General features: G+C 39.6%; 1 protein-coding gene across 1 annotated transcript in view; it reads right to left on the bottom strand.

Moving 5' to 3' along the window:
* Positions 1–2,281: 2,281 nt before the first annotated feature.
* Positions 2,282–18,142, bottom strand: part of MOB3B (MOB kinase activator 3B) — a 41,783-nt gene continuing 25,922 nt past the window's right edge. Inside the window, exons 2-3 of the mRNA XM_053932817.1 lie at positions 16,404–16,606; positions 2,282–2,447 (exon numbers count right to left, since the gene is read on the bottom strand). Coding sequence (XP_053788792.1) covers positions 2,418–2,447; positions 16,404–16,606 — 233 coding nt within the window. The 3' untranslated portion in view covers positions 2,282–2,417. The remainder of the gene's footprint in view (positions 2,448–16,403; positions 16,607–18,142) is intronic.

Raw genomic sequence — 18,142 nt, 5'->3', positions numbered from 1 at the left:
ATAATAATGGGATTTTACCATTACAGGGATTTTGGCCAGGTCAAACACAAATCCTCTAGGGTTCAACTCTGCATTTCTCTCTTTTGCTTCATACAGTGTGCCCTACCAGAAAATGAAACATAGGGGTTTGTGGGGAAAAAAACAGTTAGAAAAAAGGAAAACACTTTCAAATGATAAGTTTTGCATTTGCAAAATGTATGCATTCACAAAAAGGTAACTGAATTTTTCCTCAGGTAATTTTTTCTAAGCCTAATCTTCAGACTGAGCTGCAGTGAATAGTCTCAAAACAGCATATGGTAAGTAGAGTAAAAAAATGAAGACTAAATTATGCATAAAACCCCATATTTTTCAATTTGTGTAGTGACTTTGATCTTTATGCACTAAATTCCACACCTTTGCATCTTTATGTTAATCTTTCAGTGCTGCCCACACTGAGAACACCACGTGGCAACTGTCCATGGTGGCAGTGAAATTCAAGTGGACTGCATCAGCTACAGCTTCTTCTCAAACAGTCCCATAGCCCAGGCACTTTGGAGGAATTCAAGACACCTTTTATAAGCAATTGAAGTCGTAATTCCAGGCAGTTGCCAGCTACATGAATCATCCCAAAGAAGTTGTATTTTTCATCTTTAAAATGAGGCAAGCTCAAGAGTAGCTGTGGCAATGAATTCCAGAAGCTAGTTATATCCTGCAGAAGTGCCAGCAGAACAGAAATCATCTGTGTGTGCATTCCAATCCCCAAAGAATTATCCTGAATGCAAAGACTACCAAAGGAGGTAAGAATACTTAGGTCCATCCCCTTGAAAGCAAAGGATAATGCTGCTTGTGTAGCTCTAGAGATGCAGAAAAGCCCCCATCATAGGTACACCAAATGTTCACAGACAAAAGCACTTTTTCCCAGCAAGAATTTTACATGGCCTGACTTAAGTAAGCAGGCAAATAAATCAGAATGTGCTACAACAATACTTGCTGTTTTTCTTCAGTGTCTGCTATCCCTCTATTTCAAATGTTCCAATCACTGGATACTCCATGAGATTTTCTTCTGTTTCTGTCTCAGAAGATGTAAACATACCTAAACTTATTCAAGGAGAAGGCAACAACAGGGTTCAGCACTTACTCAGGAAACTTTTCACAATAACACAAGTATGCAAAATTCATTACAAGGTACAGAATACATAGATGTGTTCCACTTGATTCCCATTTATTCAGAAGTATTTCTCTTGTGGTATTCTGTATCACTTTCATTAATTTTTTTTTTCAGAAGAAAGTCTCCTCAGGGCATATTTGACATAGAAGACTTGATTTGCTGCAATGGAGCCTTCTAGACCATCCATACACGTGTTAATTTACTTGGATTAAGTTCTGGAAAAAAGTATTGTGTTAGTCCAGTGTATAACGCAAGTCATATCACTGGGCACTGTTTAGCTGCAACAGGGACCTTCAATTACTCCCTCCTGCTCTAATCTTTTTTACTACTTATCTTTACTGTATTTTCCTGCAAGTTACCCAAATTAAATTTATTTTTCTCTGAAAAGATTAAATTTTAAGGTGATTGAGAAGGATCCTTTTCCTAAGGTGATAAAAGGATATGAAATTACAGATAATAATGGTAATATCTGTATTGAATGTCATATGAATGACAGATAGGGTACTTCAGGACAATGATGACTGTTACTGGTTTTATGTAATATAGAGATACTGAGAACATTTGTTGTCAGTCACAGTATGAATTCAAGGAAAATGCCTCAGCACTGGAGAGCTATATCTGGATCCCTGTTCATGTAGTTGAGATCAGAAACCCTCTCACTGTCATTATATTATGAATCACAATGAAGCATAACCTGCCTGTTCAGCTGAAGGATATGGCTGTCTTCCTGGAAACACAAGGCTATCTGGAATTTGGGAATGGTGGCCAAGCTTTGGGGGGCCTGGAGCGGGGTAGGGGGCATTAAATGCTAAGCCTTTTTTGATTCCACAACCTCTTAATAGTCTGTTGCAGTTAGGAAAGAAAGCACATACCAAGAAACAAAAGAAAAAGAAAGCAAAATTGCAGATTTCCTTTCAAAACAACTAGTCTGGAGGTCAGCCGAAGGACCTGAATTGCAGTAAAGCTTTAGCAGCAGGGGCACTGTCTGCCATTTTTTGTGGCTGAAGAGGTTCTTATCCCTGATAAAGGAGCTAGAACTGATATGATTCTTCTTTTTCTCAATAATCATGTTGCTCAGATGAGGTTCCTAGCAACATATTTAGGGTTAACAATGTTGACACTGGAGAGAAGCATTTGTGACAATAACTGTGGCTCCCAACTTTCCTGCTCTCAGGGATTAACAAGCAGGCTCAGTCCATGAGGGCTGTCATGTTCTTGAACTCTGCAGTAGGAAGGAAATTGGACTTTGCTTTTATTCAGTGGGTAGTTTTTAGTGACACATCCTGGTTGTCATCTCTTTCTGTAAAACAAAGGGAAATAAAAAAACAAATGGCATTTGTGATAAAGCGTGCACAGGCCTCTTCACTGTTAGTATTTCTGCAACTCTGCAAATTCATGTGGTTTTATATGGCACCATGTTTCTGCCCCTTTCTGTCACTTTCAAGGACAATGAACATAACTGCAAGTAAAATACAGCATTTTGCCACTTTTGGCAGCTTTAATAATGTAATAAATCCCTAGCCATGTCAGGTAAATGGTGCTACATCCCCCTGCCCTAAGAAATAAATCAACTGCAAATGCCAGAAACCTTTTAATTTAATGTAAGAAAAAAGATTCAAATCATTCTCATTGAACCTGTAGCCAACAGGAGTCCTAGATATACCTTCTCTGCGTAGTTATTTCTGCCTGCCCACAGGCACAAAGGGCACCAGAACACAAACCTTGAGGACTTGACCAGAGCTGTGGCATTCATCTCTAGGATAGGGTTTTGGACCATTCACAGACTCTGTTAGGAACTGGGGTTTGGGATCTGTCGGAACCCAAGGTGTCCCTCAGACACTCTTGGATGTTCCGGGCCCAGGGCAGAAGCCTCTGAGACCCTGGCAGGTGGCCAGGAACCCCTGTGGTCTTGAGTCTGACCCATGGAACAATTTACCAACCTTGCAGGAAGAACAAGAAATCACAAAAGTTTAGATATTATAATAGAAGTAGTCACAAAGTGAAAGGTAGGATTTTTGAGTGCTGTACAGGGGGGTTTTAGGCCTTGTACAGAGGGGTCTGAGTTTTGTACATGGGGGTCAGAGGTTCTAAGATGGAGGGATTTGGGCGTGCCCTGTCCTCCTTCTTTCTTCTTCCTATTCCCCATGTTCTTGGTGGTGTTGGCACTCACAGATTGGTTTAGAAAGTCACTGCTCAACATAGGTAATAGGCATTGGGGAAAAACTATAAACACCTAATACGTAATGTGTGATATAAAAGATGGCACCAGCCCCTCGAGAGACAGAGACAGGGACAGAGACAGAGACAGGGACAGAGACGGAGACAGAGAAGAAGACGAAGAGAGATGCAGAGAGAGACGCAGAGGGAGAAGAAATCAGGGATAATGTCAGGGAGTCTGTGTGCCTTGAGATAACATGCAATAAACTGCCTTGAGACCAGACGACTGAAGACTACTGAGTCTTTCTTTGAAGGCACGGGTTGGAGGAGAGACTTTACCACCACCCGGAGTCACCCCAATCTGGGGGAAGGCTCCGGCAGGGATCCACATAGGATTTCATTTGATCTGATTTACAAACACTCTGATACAAACTCTGTGGTAACTGGCTGCCCCATTCTATAAAACTTCATATTTGTCAGCATATTTTCTGGAAAGGCATTATCTGACCAACAGCCATCCACATACACCAGACCACACAGCATTTACCTTGGAAAATCAATTAAGATTTACCAAGTTACCAGAAGTCTCTGAAAAATCTCTTAGCTTGCTTGAATAATTTTTTGTAATTTATAAGGTCATTAAGATCTAATGCAAATGGCTTCATGACAATTTTGTAACTGTATCTTACTCTCTGTTTAACAGATTACTTTTCCAACTAGAATCCTACATGTAATCATGGGACTTTCTCCTCCCCTTCCAAACCTTTAACTAGTTTTTCTTTCTTGTATATTTACCTTGCATTACTTGTTATTTTGTTGCCATGCATGTAAAAGAATGTCATTTGTTATAAAGACAACGGTAATTACAATAATAAACAGGAGTTTATACAGTAACATGTGATCTCCACAGTGGTATATACAGTAAACTGAACTAGTACTGGATTCTCCTCCAGTTTGATAAAGATGACAAAGCTGACTGTTCATGGAAAAATCTGCCTCCTTTTCTCCTTAAATGTTTTTGTGGGGTTTTTTTGGGGGGTTGTTTTTGTTTTTTTCTTAAATAGCTGTGATTAGGTTTATTTCATTAGAGCAACAAACACCAAATCCAGAACTAAATAAAATTCATCACAGTGTTGGACAGCTTCCTACTGAAGATTAATTAGGTGTTAAAGCATTTCAAGGCAGTTTTTATCTTTGCTGGCCCCTAATTTTACACATATTCAGTGTCTGCATGTTTTTGTAGTGTCCTTCCTATAATCAAGGCTGATGTAAAACTGTGAGGTAAACTGTGAGGCTGTGAGGTAAAACACTGCAACTTCCTTCTGCAATTTCTGCTGAACAGTAATTTTCAGTCAGACTGTATCATCTTACCCTGTTATAAAAGCAGTCCAGGGAGCAATATGGACCATATCAGAGCCATTGTAAACTGGGCCACCCTCCTTCAGACACAGTGGGAGGTAAACTGCAATAGCATCAGAGATAGCAGTCTAGATAGGGATAAATGTGTCCAGGAAAAGGGCAGAGTAGGAACTTAGATGATCTATGCATAAGATGTAAACTAGAGGGCTTTAAACTAGTTTGCTATGACAGCCATGAAGCATGAACCTATCATGCCATTTATAACTTCTTTCTAGAGGCAGAATTAATTTTTTATAGTAATACAAATTCTCCCCAAGCTTCCTTCTCCCTTAATTTCTGAGGTTTCTTTGGTTATACAATTACATTCACAGTCTTCTCCCTAGATCCTATTTCCCCACCCTGTTAGGAGAATATTGCTGCAAATGGCTTTGTAACTTCCTTCCTTCAAGGCCTTCTGTCCCAACAGCTGCTAGGCTACACTTCTGGAAATTTCACCAAAGCTGTAAAGTCAGTAAAACGTTTAACCTTAATAAACATTGACATCACTGATGCATAGAAACATTCTCTGTATTGATCTATATTGCTACTGGTAAATGAAGGACACACAAGTACAGTCACATTGCATGCCTGCATATATGTGCTTGAGCTTTTACTGATTTCACCCAATGACAGTGAATTAGATGTGCTTTAAAAAAAAAAAGCCCATGATTCCCTTGATAGTGAACTGGTGCAAGCTTTGTGGGAGTGACCCACTTGTACTTGTTATTTTCTTAGAGGAATTCACAAAACAACCAGGAAATAGTTTCTCAAAGAGACTTATATAATTTGGATGCTGGCAAAGAAAAAGTTAGCTTCACTCAAAATGTTGGTAAGAAGGAGAGGAAGGGTCATACCCACAATGTCCAATCTTGGCTGGGTGGTAGCATGAGGCATCCTGTGTGCTGCAGAGCCTGCTGCTGGCCTGTTACTGAACAAGCTGCTCCTACTTGCCAGACTCTGCTCCCTTTGAGACACTTACCTTCAAAAATTAACCACCCACTCTTCTCAGAGCCTGCTGGCATATCTCTCACTGATTCTGATGGGCACCAGAGAACTTAGAACACAGTCCCCTTTCCACTTAACTCTGCAGAACAGTGCGGCATCGCATTGTTTTCCCCAGTCCTCGGCAGCTCTGTAGAGCCCGGCTAAGGCGCTGCTTCTTGACGGGACCAGGGCTGCTGCGTGTCCCAGGCGCCGTTGCATTCAGCGCACCAGCAGGGGCTGCCCGCGCTCTGTGGCCAGCACTAGGGCGAGGCAAAGAGGTGAAGGAATGTCCAGTCTGTCCGTGCAGTTGACTGGAGAGCTTTTATTGTCGTGTGGAACTGCGATGGAGAACCACGGCCACTCCTTAACACCGCGTGGACAAAATGGCCCTGGGACTGGGGGAGCATGAGATTTTATAGGGGGTGGGCTGACGGGGGGGGGGAAGCCCCTTCGCCCAATGGGGACAGGTAATGTGGTGGTGACGTGGACCATGGCAACCAACAGGAACGTGACAGGGGTGGATACAGGGCTCTGGGATGAACAGGGATGCGGGGATGGGGAAACTGGCAGGGAAGTTTCAGGAATGAACAGGGGGTGGTCACAATAGTGACGTGGGGAAGCTCCAGTGGCAGGCAGCCTGGAGCTGCCGGGGGAAACACGGGGGTACACAGAACCGGCTAACATTACAAAGCCCTAATCTGAATGCAACCCAGGATGCAACAGAACAGTTCCCTTCAAACCTCACCAAAGATCTGATCCTTAGTTACTCTGCTGCTGCATGGCCTTGGGTGGAGCTGTCTAACAAAAAGCTGAATGTTCTTCAGTGTCTCCTGAGTCTTCTTGGGTTTGTGCTTCTGTGAAACATCACTGTTCATTTTAATTTGGGAAAGGTGTAGACGTATGCCTTGACTAACAATTACTGATTAAAAGCACATAAGAGTATTTCCCAAACACGGCAGATGACAACCAGCTATCAACTGACTCTTCTGAGAAGGCAGGAAGACTGGAAATGCACTTTGCCTTAAGGTACTGTGATACCCAGTCCCAGATGGATATTGAATGAAATATAAAGGGTAGACAGACAAGGGAATCAGAAAGTCAAACACAGACAAGCACACATGAGCACTTGAAAACATATTGAAAACTTTCAAAGTCTTTCTGTGTTCATTAATAGAAACTCTCCATACCAGAACTTTTGATAGCAGATGCACTTCCTCTTGAAAATTAATTACAAGACACTCCAGAGCATCATTCTGCATTGCTACATTCAGACTTGCTCCTGCTCCTGCTATCAATTCTGGATTACACAGTTAACTCCAAAAAAAATGAAGGCAGAAGTACATGCTGTTTTTCAAATCCAAAATCCAAATCAGAAGCCTGGACTCATTCTACATGTTGAATATGCCCAAGACCAGTAACTGATGAGAATTTAACATGGAACTCACTTCTAAGGAACATAAAGAGAAAAATTTGCTATTCTTTATGAAGTCCTTCAAGTATTTACTTACTTACTGGAATTAATGCTAACAAGCCACTCTATAAGCATCAGAAATCTATCTGATTTGTTAGTATTTGTGATTTCATGGAAGGACACATTCATGAATATTTTTCAGGGAGTACCAACTTGATTTCATAGATGAAGGGAAAAAAGAAATATTTAAAAAGGTAATCAATATTTATATCTGAAGAATGTCTGGTTCGCTCCCTTCCATAATGCTCCAACATAAATTTCAGATACATTCAGCACATAAATCTATACCTAATTATTTCAATTTTTACTCCTCAGTTCACTTTTAAATGCAGCAGGAGAAGAATGGAAAAAATGCAACATAGCCAGAAGTAGCTGAGAAAATCTCTTTAACATGACAAATTTACCTGTGGCAAGACATTAATTGCATTTGAATGGATTACAAGAAGAATGAATTTCTCATAAAGAATTATGTTCTTCTAGGAAAATTATATTTCTATGCTTATGTGAGTATAATATATAGCTGGCAAAACAAAGGCAAAAACCCTTCAAACAAATATCACCTTTGTACCAGTATATAACAGGAGCCAGAGGCCCCTTCTGTGCAAAAGCTGATGCGAAAGTAGGTGAAGTAAAAAAACAATGTAAGTAATAGTATTCTATAAGAACATCAGGAAAAGTAATAAATGTAATAATGAGCTTCACTAAAACCAGTGTTGTTTTAAAGACTCAAATCCTCCTTCGGTGTCTGGGTCCCATCCTCACTTCCAGTTCTCCAAACTGAAGGAAAGCATGTCTTGATATTCCCTCTCCTCAGCTCCTCCTGCTGCTAGTTAGCAAGCCTAAGGATGATGTGGAAGCATCTCCTTTTAACCTTTTGACAACTGTTTTAAACACAGTGAGGTTTTTAAATGTATATACATGTGTGTTCGCAGACAAGTGGATAGAGAAACAACTTTACCTGCTGACAAGCAGGAATACCTTGCCTGCAGGTACCCATCAGCCTGGAAGACCTGACCAAGAGTGAAGAGCAAGGACATGACAGCAGTGGGCACCACACTAAATACACTTGCCAAGCTTACTGACTCCACAGGGAGCCACTCATGTCTCCAAATACTGCAACCAAAAAAACCCACACCAAACCAAACAAAAAAACCTCCACAAACAAAAGCCATTGCCTAGCATTAACCACAGTCTCACAGGTAAGGAACTTAGGATCTATTCAACCATCCTGTGAAGCAGTGTTGGGCAGAAACGTGATACACAAACAGGTCTTCCAGTTTATGGACCCATAACAGTCAAATCCAACCTGACCTGAGGTTCATGACTAAAAGGCTCTGCTGAGCAAACACAAGCATCACTGGGACAAACATTTCTCCTTCCTACTCTCATGGACAGAAAAGCAAGCCACAGCCACAGGGAATGGTATATGCACACAGAAAGGCCCAGTGATGCACCAGTGCAGCCAGTTCACAGTCTTTTTGTAATTCAAATCACAACTGCAGAATAAACAGATGAAAAAGAGAAAGATCTGTTCATTAAAGCACAAATGGCTATGACATCTGCTGCTTTTTCTTGCTGCTTTCTTCACAAACTTCTTAATAGTTAAGAAATAATTAACATGTGGACAAAGCTCTTTGTGTCCCGATGACAAAAGAAACTGTTTACAATGGAATAGCGCCTGATCATGAGGTTTATGATCCTGTGCTGCACAACTAATCAGTATACAGACAGCTGATTGATCAGGATAAGAAGGCTGACACCAGAACTGTAACAGTAAATTAATCTACAAAACTTTTCTTTTTTTTTTTTATGGAAGTTTTAGTTAGAACCATGCTCTGAATATTCATTTAGAAATTGTTCTCCAAAGTTAGTAAAAAAGAAATTCTTCTACTTCTTCCATTGCTGCTCTCTCTGTATCCTGACTGAAAAACACCCAACAGACTGGTAATTGCTGTCCAGTGGGTATATTGATCATTGGGTAATTTCCTTTGTTAGGTTTCACAATGTCTTCCACTTGAATGAGTCTCTTATCATGATGCATAGCATTAAATTAATCTCTCAGACAATCTCTTTGGCTTCAGGGTAGTTATTCTGAAGCTAAGGACAGACTGACAATAATCCTATTTGGTTCTTCCTGTATTTGTTTGGTGATGTTTGCAGGACACAGATAATACTCCTGTCTGCAAATGTAACCCCTTATCACTGATGACAAAAGTATTTTATCAACTCACTGCAAGCAGGAACGGGATCAGGAAATTACCCTGCCAAATACACCTGTGAGTAGAGTTAGACCCAGCTAGATACAAAGTACATGCATTTGGATGACAGACCTGCTTAAAATCGTCATATTCCAAGGAGGTATTTTCACCTTCTGCATATTTTTGTCTTCTGTAACAATAAAATAAAAATTTGGTTTAGTGTAGCTTACCATATTAAATGGACTTGAAATGTGTAGCTTTTTACACTGAAGTAATGCAGAGTGAATAAGCAAACACTACAACTATATTTAGCATAAAATTTTTGCATAACATTAATCAAGAGACATGTTAGTTCTCTACTGTGAACTATAATTTTGTTGCATATAGTAGGTATTTTACATAGATTACATAGATTATTTTATACACTAACAGATCTAATTAAATGGGACAATAAATACCTCTTTCCTCATTTCCTTTTTCTTTTGCAGAACTTCTAAACTCATGAGACATGAGATTCTTTTTTCTCCTCTGACAATTAGAAAAAGTGGACTTGTTGCTTCTCAGTTTTCTGGTTTTTGCTGGTTTAGAGAGAATTTTAACAGTCCAATCCAACACTCAACAAAACTAATAGAGTCACTCAACAAGTACTGGTCAAATTAAGAAAACACATACTTTTAGTTAAGCAAAGTAGCTTTTCTGAAATTTCTTCTTTATACTGCCTTTACAATTGCCTTATGACTAGCTAGACTATTGAAGGGAGCTGTGAAGTGCTAAAGGAAGGAGATCATAGGCATTTTTTTAGCAGTAAACTAAAATATCAGTAGGAAAGTCCTTCTGTCTTCATTTAAGTGCAAGCAAAGCAGCTGATGCCATAGAAATAGTCACTAAAAATGTGTGCCAGGAATTATATATTCAGAAATTCCAGTGCATCTTAAGGCTCCGCTTTCTTCGAGCACCAGAGTTGAGAATTCTATTTTTCAGCAGTGTTAAATTCTAGAGTTCTCAATTTCCTTCTAATTTCCTGCAGGACATGGAAAAGACAGCATTTACCTATAACTGGTTTCTTCTTTATTTAGTGAACAGATCACTTTTTTAAGAAATTCTCTCTGCTTGTAAAATGTAAAGAAAATCCTGTTGGATATTAACACCATAATTGGACTGGGGGCAGGAAATACTAGGTTGTTTGGGTTTTTTTGGTTAGTTGGTTGTTTTTTTGCACTTCTGAAAGAAAAAAAACCCGCTGTTTTCTAGTTGGTAGCAGTGACTGAACAAGTTTGAACAAGACAAAAAGTTACATGTTACCTGCCCAAAGCTTAAGCCATCCAGGCAGTACACACAACACACTAGGAAGTCTGGAAGGATAAACAGCTAGAGGTATCTTTAAAACAGTGTCTTAATATTACTGTTTTCTTGCTTCTTCCAAGTGCTATAACACAGGACACCTTGAAAAGATCTGAAGGGCTGTACTTTGATGGCAATGAGCAGCAGTATAAAAGTAAAACTAGGCAGCTATAAAGGACAGTGACAACAAGAAAACAGTAACTATAATGAGATTAGTTCTCCTGCACTCTTGAGCTCAAACTGTCCTCTACTGATTGGCAAATAATTTGTATTTCAGACTCTACTGATTTGTGGATGCATTCACTGCTTTCATGAAGATTATAAGAGGATATACAAAGAATATGGACTGGAAAAGTGCAAATTCTAATTTTCACTATCAATATAAAAAAAAAGAACTAAGCAGACAAGCGATATTTTGGAAAAAAATCCAGTGAATTAAATTTATTTTAAAATATATGCTTGAAAAATTTATCTGTATAAAAAGTCCCTTCTAATCATCCTGTTTCACACAGCTGTGCTTCATCTGAGCACACCTGTGTCAAAATGCCAGTATTTTGCCATGTTTTGCTAAACCTGCTACAGCTCAGTTTTCCACTGTGAGTACTGAATTGAACTAGTGCCAGAAGTGTTATGTTTTAAAGTATTTCTACTACATTTATGGCATTTCTGGCAATGAATTGCCTGATGAGCAAACATTCTTTTGTGGTATAGACAAAGATGCAGCAAAGCTGCTAATTTTCTAGTGAAAAGACATAAATTAGACATATATCAGTAGCTACTTTGGCCTTATGCACAGAGGCAGAGTGACAAGACTTACAGAGCTGAGGGACTGATACTTATCAGGTCTGTAACTCTGGAAAAACAAAAAGCACAAAAGAGAAATTCTCAAGTGTTCACCTGAGCACTATATGACTACATTACTGTTAATTGGCACATCTTGAAATAGACAGGAGACTTGGCGGAACTTGTGTGAAAACAGAGGCTTCTTGGTTTGGTATCTTGACTTCCATGTTATAATTACTTTTAAGCAGCTCCAAATACCAGATGAAAATGTTTTCAGAAACCAATCATGCTATATAGCCAATGGAAGCTTTTACAGTGAGAATAATGGGGCAAGAAAATTGTCATGTCCTTGTTTATCCTGCAGAGGAAGTCCATACTCATAGAGGCAATTACCAGCTTCACCATTTTTATACATTCAGCTCCACTGATGGTCACCACTTCCAGACCCGGTTTTAGCCAGTTCCTACCATGGCTGATAGTCTCTGCATCTAAATGAAACCAACATTTCAAAAGTAAGCAGAACAGTGCAGGTAAGCAATATCCTTCTCTACTTTTTGTCATTAAAATGTAATTATTACTTTCTGTTCTTATGAAAAAATGTTTATAAAAATTACTTTGAAAAAAAGCTCAATGTTTTCATAGATGTGATCTATAACAAAAAAAACTTGAGAAGAGTAAGTGAAGCAGATTACTATATTCTGCTGTCTATTACCCCCGATATCCGAAGAAAATTTTGCTACCATCAATAGTTTCCATCTATTTAGGAATCTGCTGGGAAACTAACTGATTTGCACTACTATCAAACTAGTGGGAGTGGGATGGACTGAGATTCCCCTCCCACTGGCACCTTTAGTTTAAAGACCTCTTCATCAGCTTGGCAAGCCTATGACTGAAAATGCTCTTCCCCTCCTCTGACAGATGGACCCATCAGCCCCCAGCAGACAAAAGCTTGCTCACTTCCCATTTCCATCAGTGTAACTACTATAGCAGCAGCAAAGCAAATCAGCAAACACCAAGTTAAGGAACACAGAAAGCTCTGGTCTTCCCATTTCTTTTGTATGTCACAAGGATCCAGTTTGCTGCTGAACGTAGAAGGTAGAACTAGGAGCAAGCTCTTCTCTTGGTACAAATCTTACTTTGTGGCACCAGAGTGCTTTGCAAACACTGTTAAATTCAAGCTCACAAGACTTCTGTCAAATGCTAGATATTTTTATATGTCACATAAGAAGACTGATGAAGAGACCTATTACCCAGAGATAAACAAAAAACCTAAAACAAAATTGGAAACAGAAAGTAAGTCTTTAACCAACAGATCACATATTACTTACTTAGAAGAGTATGCTTTGTACTGGGCCTTACTGGAAGGGTTTTGGTGGCAGAGGGCTAGTAGGGTGGGTTATGGTGGCAGGAGGTCATGTACTGTCCTGTGCCAGCCAGCTACTGCCATCTGCCCCTAACACCACTACAATAAACCCAGCATGTGCCAAAATTTCTGCTAGAGAAGCACATGGTGCCTCTGCTCACAGATATTTAAGAAAGCAGCAGCTGTTAAGAGGAGAAGACAAATGGTGGCACTGTTGGGATATGGTTGGAGACATATTTTTGGAAGGAAGGGCAGTGTGCCAGAGCAGACACAACCCTGAAGGGACTGTGGGTCATAGGCGCACACCAGAGCAGGGACACTGTGGAGGGACTGTGTCCTACAGTAAACCCATGCTGTGGTGGAGGAACACAAGTAAGAAGCAACAAGCAACAGACACCTCCCTAGTCTCCTGAACTGCCCCTCACCTCCCTGAAGGGATTAGGAGTATCTGAATGTAACCTAGCAAACTCAAGGTGAGTGGAGACCTGCAAGCAGGGAGAATTTATTCTGAATTAGAGCCCAGGGAAGAAAGGTGTTTCTTTGCCAACTGTTTTGTTTAATTCCCTTTTTTATCCTCAATACACAGATCAGTAATCAAAAGTTTTGTTAACTGGCAATAAATTAAATAAATTCCATGAACCAAGATTGTTTTGCTCATTATGTGCTTATAAAGTTATATGGTATATTTCTTAAGTACTACATACTGTAGAATACATTGTCAGAGAAAAGGGATCACAGGAAGGAAGTAGAGGAGCAATACTTCCCGTAGCTGTACTAGTGTTTGAACAACAAATTTATGAGCTGAGGCAGCTGTGTAAAGATTCTCACTAAAAAGTATATTTAGATGCTGTGTTTGAATTTTGACAAGCTGTCACCTACAAAGGATGAGGGTGGAATGAAGGTAATAGGCACCCTCATGCCTATAGTGTTTTGGCCATTGGAAGAGGCTCAGAAGTGAATTAAGGTGGACTACTGACAGTGGGAAATAAAGCTGGCCACACAGGGAAAAAGCACAAAACAAATAACACGTCTTAAAGCTAAGTATGCTTCCCCATAAGCCTCCCCATGGAGACAGACTTTAAAGGTCTTCTGAGAGCTCTCATGGTGCTGCCTTGTCTGTCTGTTGGCTGCAAAGAAGAAATCATATGCTTTCAGATGTCTTCTTTGTCCCTAAATTAACCAATTGGACACTTTTCCTCAGAACGCCCTGTGGGGTCAGTGACTATGTCAGTTTCCTCTTTTGTCCCCATATAAAGCAATCCTAAGAAAGACTCAAGAATCTGTCAAATTAACCTGCTGATGGGTATGGGAAAATGACATGTTGCATTTTTAATTATAACCACCTCTTTGACTGCAGAAAGGACAAGTTATGTAACTCCCAGATGGGAGGGAGAACCCTGTTTGAATTATTTCTTCATTTGATTTTATAACTGCTGCACTGGGTTGCAAAAGTCTGATAAAATCTATTTTAAACATAGAGCATAAGTCCTGCAGACTAACATTATGATTAATCTACTGCCAACTTCCCCAATTATTCTCCCTTCTTAAAATTATGTTGATAAATCAGTTGTCTTCCCATTTATTAAAGCATGTGGCAGTCTGTTTATTTAATCATCTATTGGCCCATTTTCTAATTAAGGGAGATAATGCAGATTCATTTCCTGTCATGGTGAACCTGGCAGTCCACAGGTTGTCCTGATCTACCACATTAAAATTCAAGACTATTTGTAAGGCCTGCTTTGTTTGGCAATTCCCTCCCTTCTCCTTGCTCAGCTGAAGAGAAAACTAAATGCAGGATTTTTCTTTTTCCTGCATTTCCACACTGCTGACACCCACCCAGGTCAAGGACAGGAAGAGGGAAGCAGGTGAAACATTTATTTGAGAGATGGTGAATCCCAGCAAAGTTAATAATCATACAATGATCCCAAGGATAATTTTGTGAAGGGAGGAATACAAAAGGAAAGCACGCACCAATTGAAGCACATTCCTATCTTGCTCTGCTGCTGGGCTTGAGTAACCTCATCCATCACTCTGTCCCCATGTGTCAACTTTGTGCAGGGGTATTGATACCCACTAACTGCAGCATTAAACCATTTTTGTTCTCTCTGTATTCTAAAGCTCCCGTAATAGACTTAAGATCACACCTATTCCTATCTCTGAGATATTCTGATTTGTATCTTGCTTATGATCCAACTTCAGTGTTTAATAGCTGCAGGCTAACCTAGCATCACTAGTCTGTCAGAAAAACTCTCTTTAGCAGGACTGCCTTCTACCCCTTAGGACATATTTATATAGCATATTAAATTCTCCTATGCAGAAATAAAAGCCATAGGTTCATTTCAGCTTATAAATGCATGCCAAAGAAGTGTCTTTCAGGGGGCCTTGCAAACTGTTGAAAACAAGATGATACATTCTGTCTTACTTCACAGACTCTCCTCCAATCAGTGTAAGTATATACAAGAACCACACCTGCAACAACTCCAATTCTGGTAGAAATGCAAGCAATCATCACTTTGCCACACTTTCAGAATTGTTTCATATCAACTGTGCTACACACGGCCTTGCAATGTGCCTTCATATGAAGAAGTAAAACATGATGTGGTGCTGGGTACCCTTTCTAGGTGACACAGGGATTTGGACTACACGATATCCACAGGTGCCAGCCAATACCTCAGCTGTCCTGTGATTCTGTGTAGAAAAAAAAAAAAAAAAAGAGAAAAAATAAAACCCAGTGATTCCAGCACTTCCTAATACGCTGTATGACACAGTATATTCCAAACTCTGACCTATGGGGAAATGTCTCCCTGATCTCTTTTAAAGTTGGCTAAACACCCACAGTGAGGATCTACCTGCTTTCTGAATTGTTCCTTACTTTTCCTTCTCTGCTTATATATATTTTTTTTATTAGCATTTGCAAGCAACAGCAAAAGCATTTCCATTTCTGGGCCCTTGCTTCTGGAACAATGATTTTAATTTTAATCTATTTCAGTCCACAAGGAAGTGTCTGGTTTTGTTACATACTGCTAATTATCTGAACCTCTGTCTCACTTCATCTACCTCACTTAGATTCAGATTGTGCTCTGGATGTAACACACTCAATACCTTCACAAACACCTACTTAAGGACTTAAAAAAACTCACAATTCACCTTTATATAGATAACTGTTCCCTTTACATGCATTTAAGTGAGTGCTATGACTTACTGCCATGCTGTTACTGACCAGTGAAAGCAGACAGAATAAAACTATATACTAAATCTACAGTACAGGAAGAAGCAGAAGACAAATGAACTTCTATTTTCAAATGCCAGGAATTTCCACCTTGTGTTTTTCCATACAACATACACTGCACTTTTGTCTTTCTACAGAGCCTACTAAAGATTTCACAAATACTGCAGCAGAAGGAATGGGTCTGTTCAGAGAGGCAGAGTTCATCCCTTTAAATTGTCTGTGTTGAATGAAAAACCTTGTTCCTAAAGGAAATTCACTGCAATAAGGATGAGAGTGTCTTGGTGAAGGGAGGAGGAAAATTTCCCAGAGCTTTGCCCAGACGCCACACTTACCAAAGGCTCTAGTTCTTTGCGGTCTATGAGGTTGAGCTCTGTCACAAAATAATAAAAATGCTTGTAACAGGTGTTGACATGGGCCTCAGCCCCCATAAGGATGATACGGTCGAAGTGATGGATGTAGACATGAACAAACACCCGAAAAAGCCGACAGAGTATCTTCTTGCAGATCTGGAGAAAGTTCTTCGGAAAGGGAACTCCTGTGAAAAGAGGAGGCAAGGTTGTCATAACCGTCCTTTCATCCTGCCAAGACAAAAACTTTACAGCCAAGTGTGAAAGACAAAAACTTTACAGCCAAGTGTGAGATTGTAACTGCAAACTAGGTTATGACTTCCTAGGCCTCCTTTACAATCCAGAAGATCACTTTATGCATGCATTTATTTGACAGCTAGCACCAAAGATAGCCAAATACTTAAACAACTTTAATGTATCAAGACTGACAGGAACAAGTTATTTTTTTCCTATGTATAATTTAATTAATCCATCCAGTATTGTAACATTCAGAAAGGTGATTTTCACTGCAGTGCACACCGAACTATTAACATCAATGGATTTACATCATGTAGTAACTGTTCCCCAAAGTGATACATACAAAGCATTTATTAGAAGTAACACACTTCCTGCTCATGTTACTCAACAGTGGCATTTCACAGCACCAAATTTAATAACAAATTTGAAATAACTAACAGAAGGACCCTTTTGCTTTCAACTTCCTCCCAGTTACATGTACCAATCTGATTGCTCCTTTAATAGAAAATCTCTTGAAGAGATACAGGAATAGCTCTTTCAAAACACTTCTAAAGTTACGCTACTTTGTACCTGAAGACTCCAAAGCAGCTGCAAAAGAACCATGTGCTAATAAACTGTCAGGCATCAATAATGGCGCACAAATAATTTCTTCAGAACTGCTCTCCATTAAAAATTGATCTTGCATGGAGTTATGTGCCACTAAGCCGTCCCCAAAATCTTCAAGTTTGATCTCCTTTTATGATTGTCTCTCAGACATAATGACTTTAGTGCCATGCTTGGAACTTTACTGCTACTCTGTTGCACAGTTTTCTGATATTTTAGTTACCTAATTCATGCTTTAGTTGGTTTTGGACCACATAAATGCAGCTATTGCTTCTTAAAAAATCAGAAAAACCCTCACAGCCAAGCATTTCCTAAAAGCCCAGTTCATGCTCTGAACAAGAAAAATGTTTATTATTGTTAGAAAGAAGGTGGAGGTACTAAATTAACACTTATTCAAGCTTTCTAGTTTTCAAATTTTAGTCTCCTGTTAAATGTTGCTCAGCACTCCTAAGATTGCTGAATTGATAGACAAATTTCCCAGTTTCGCCAACGGTTATGTGAGGACATATAGAGAGAATTTCCATATCAAAACCAGATTTTTGATTACAGACGACATAAATTATCAACTGTGCTGTAACCAGGCTACAACTGATCAACATAAACATGCATCTTATTTTGGAATCCCTAGCCAAGGAGGTACCAGGATATACCCACTGTGAATACGAACATTGGTGTGTCCATCAGCATGTGAGTAAGGAAACACATCAGCCTGCAGAAGTATCCCTGAACTGCTTCTACATTTGTCATTGCTGAGGTGCAGATAACATTAGGAAATGTCTTGCATTTTTTGGCTTGTACTGTGTTCACTAGATATTTCAAAATTTTAAGTAGCTTGTAGACATGCAGTGCTGCCCTCTTATTCCTGATGTACAAACCAAGGATCA

The sequence above is a fragment of the Vidua chalybeata genome, chromosome Z (assembly GCF_026979565.1).
Source record: "Vidua chalybeata isolate OUT-0048 chromosome Z, bVidCha1 merged haplotype, whole genome shotgun sequence".
Classification (NCBI taxonomy): domain Eukaryota; kingdom Metazoa; phylum Chordata; class Aves; order Passeriformes; family Viduidae; genus Vidua; species Vidua chalybeata.
This window is presented reverse-complemented; position numbering and strand designations above follow the sequence as displayed.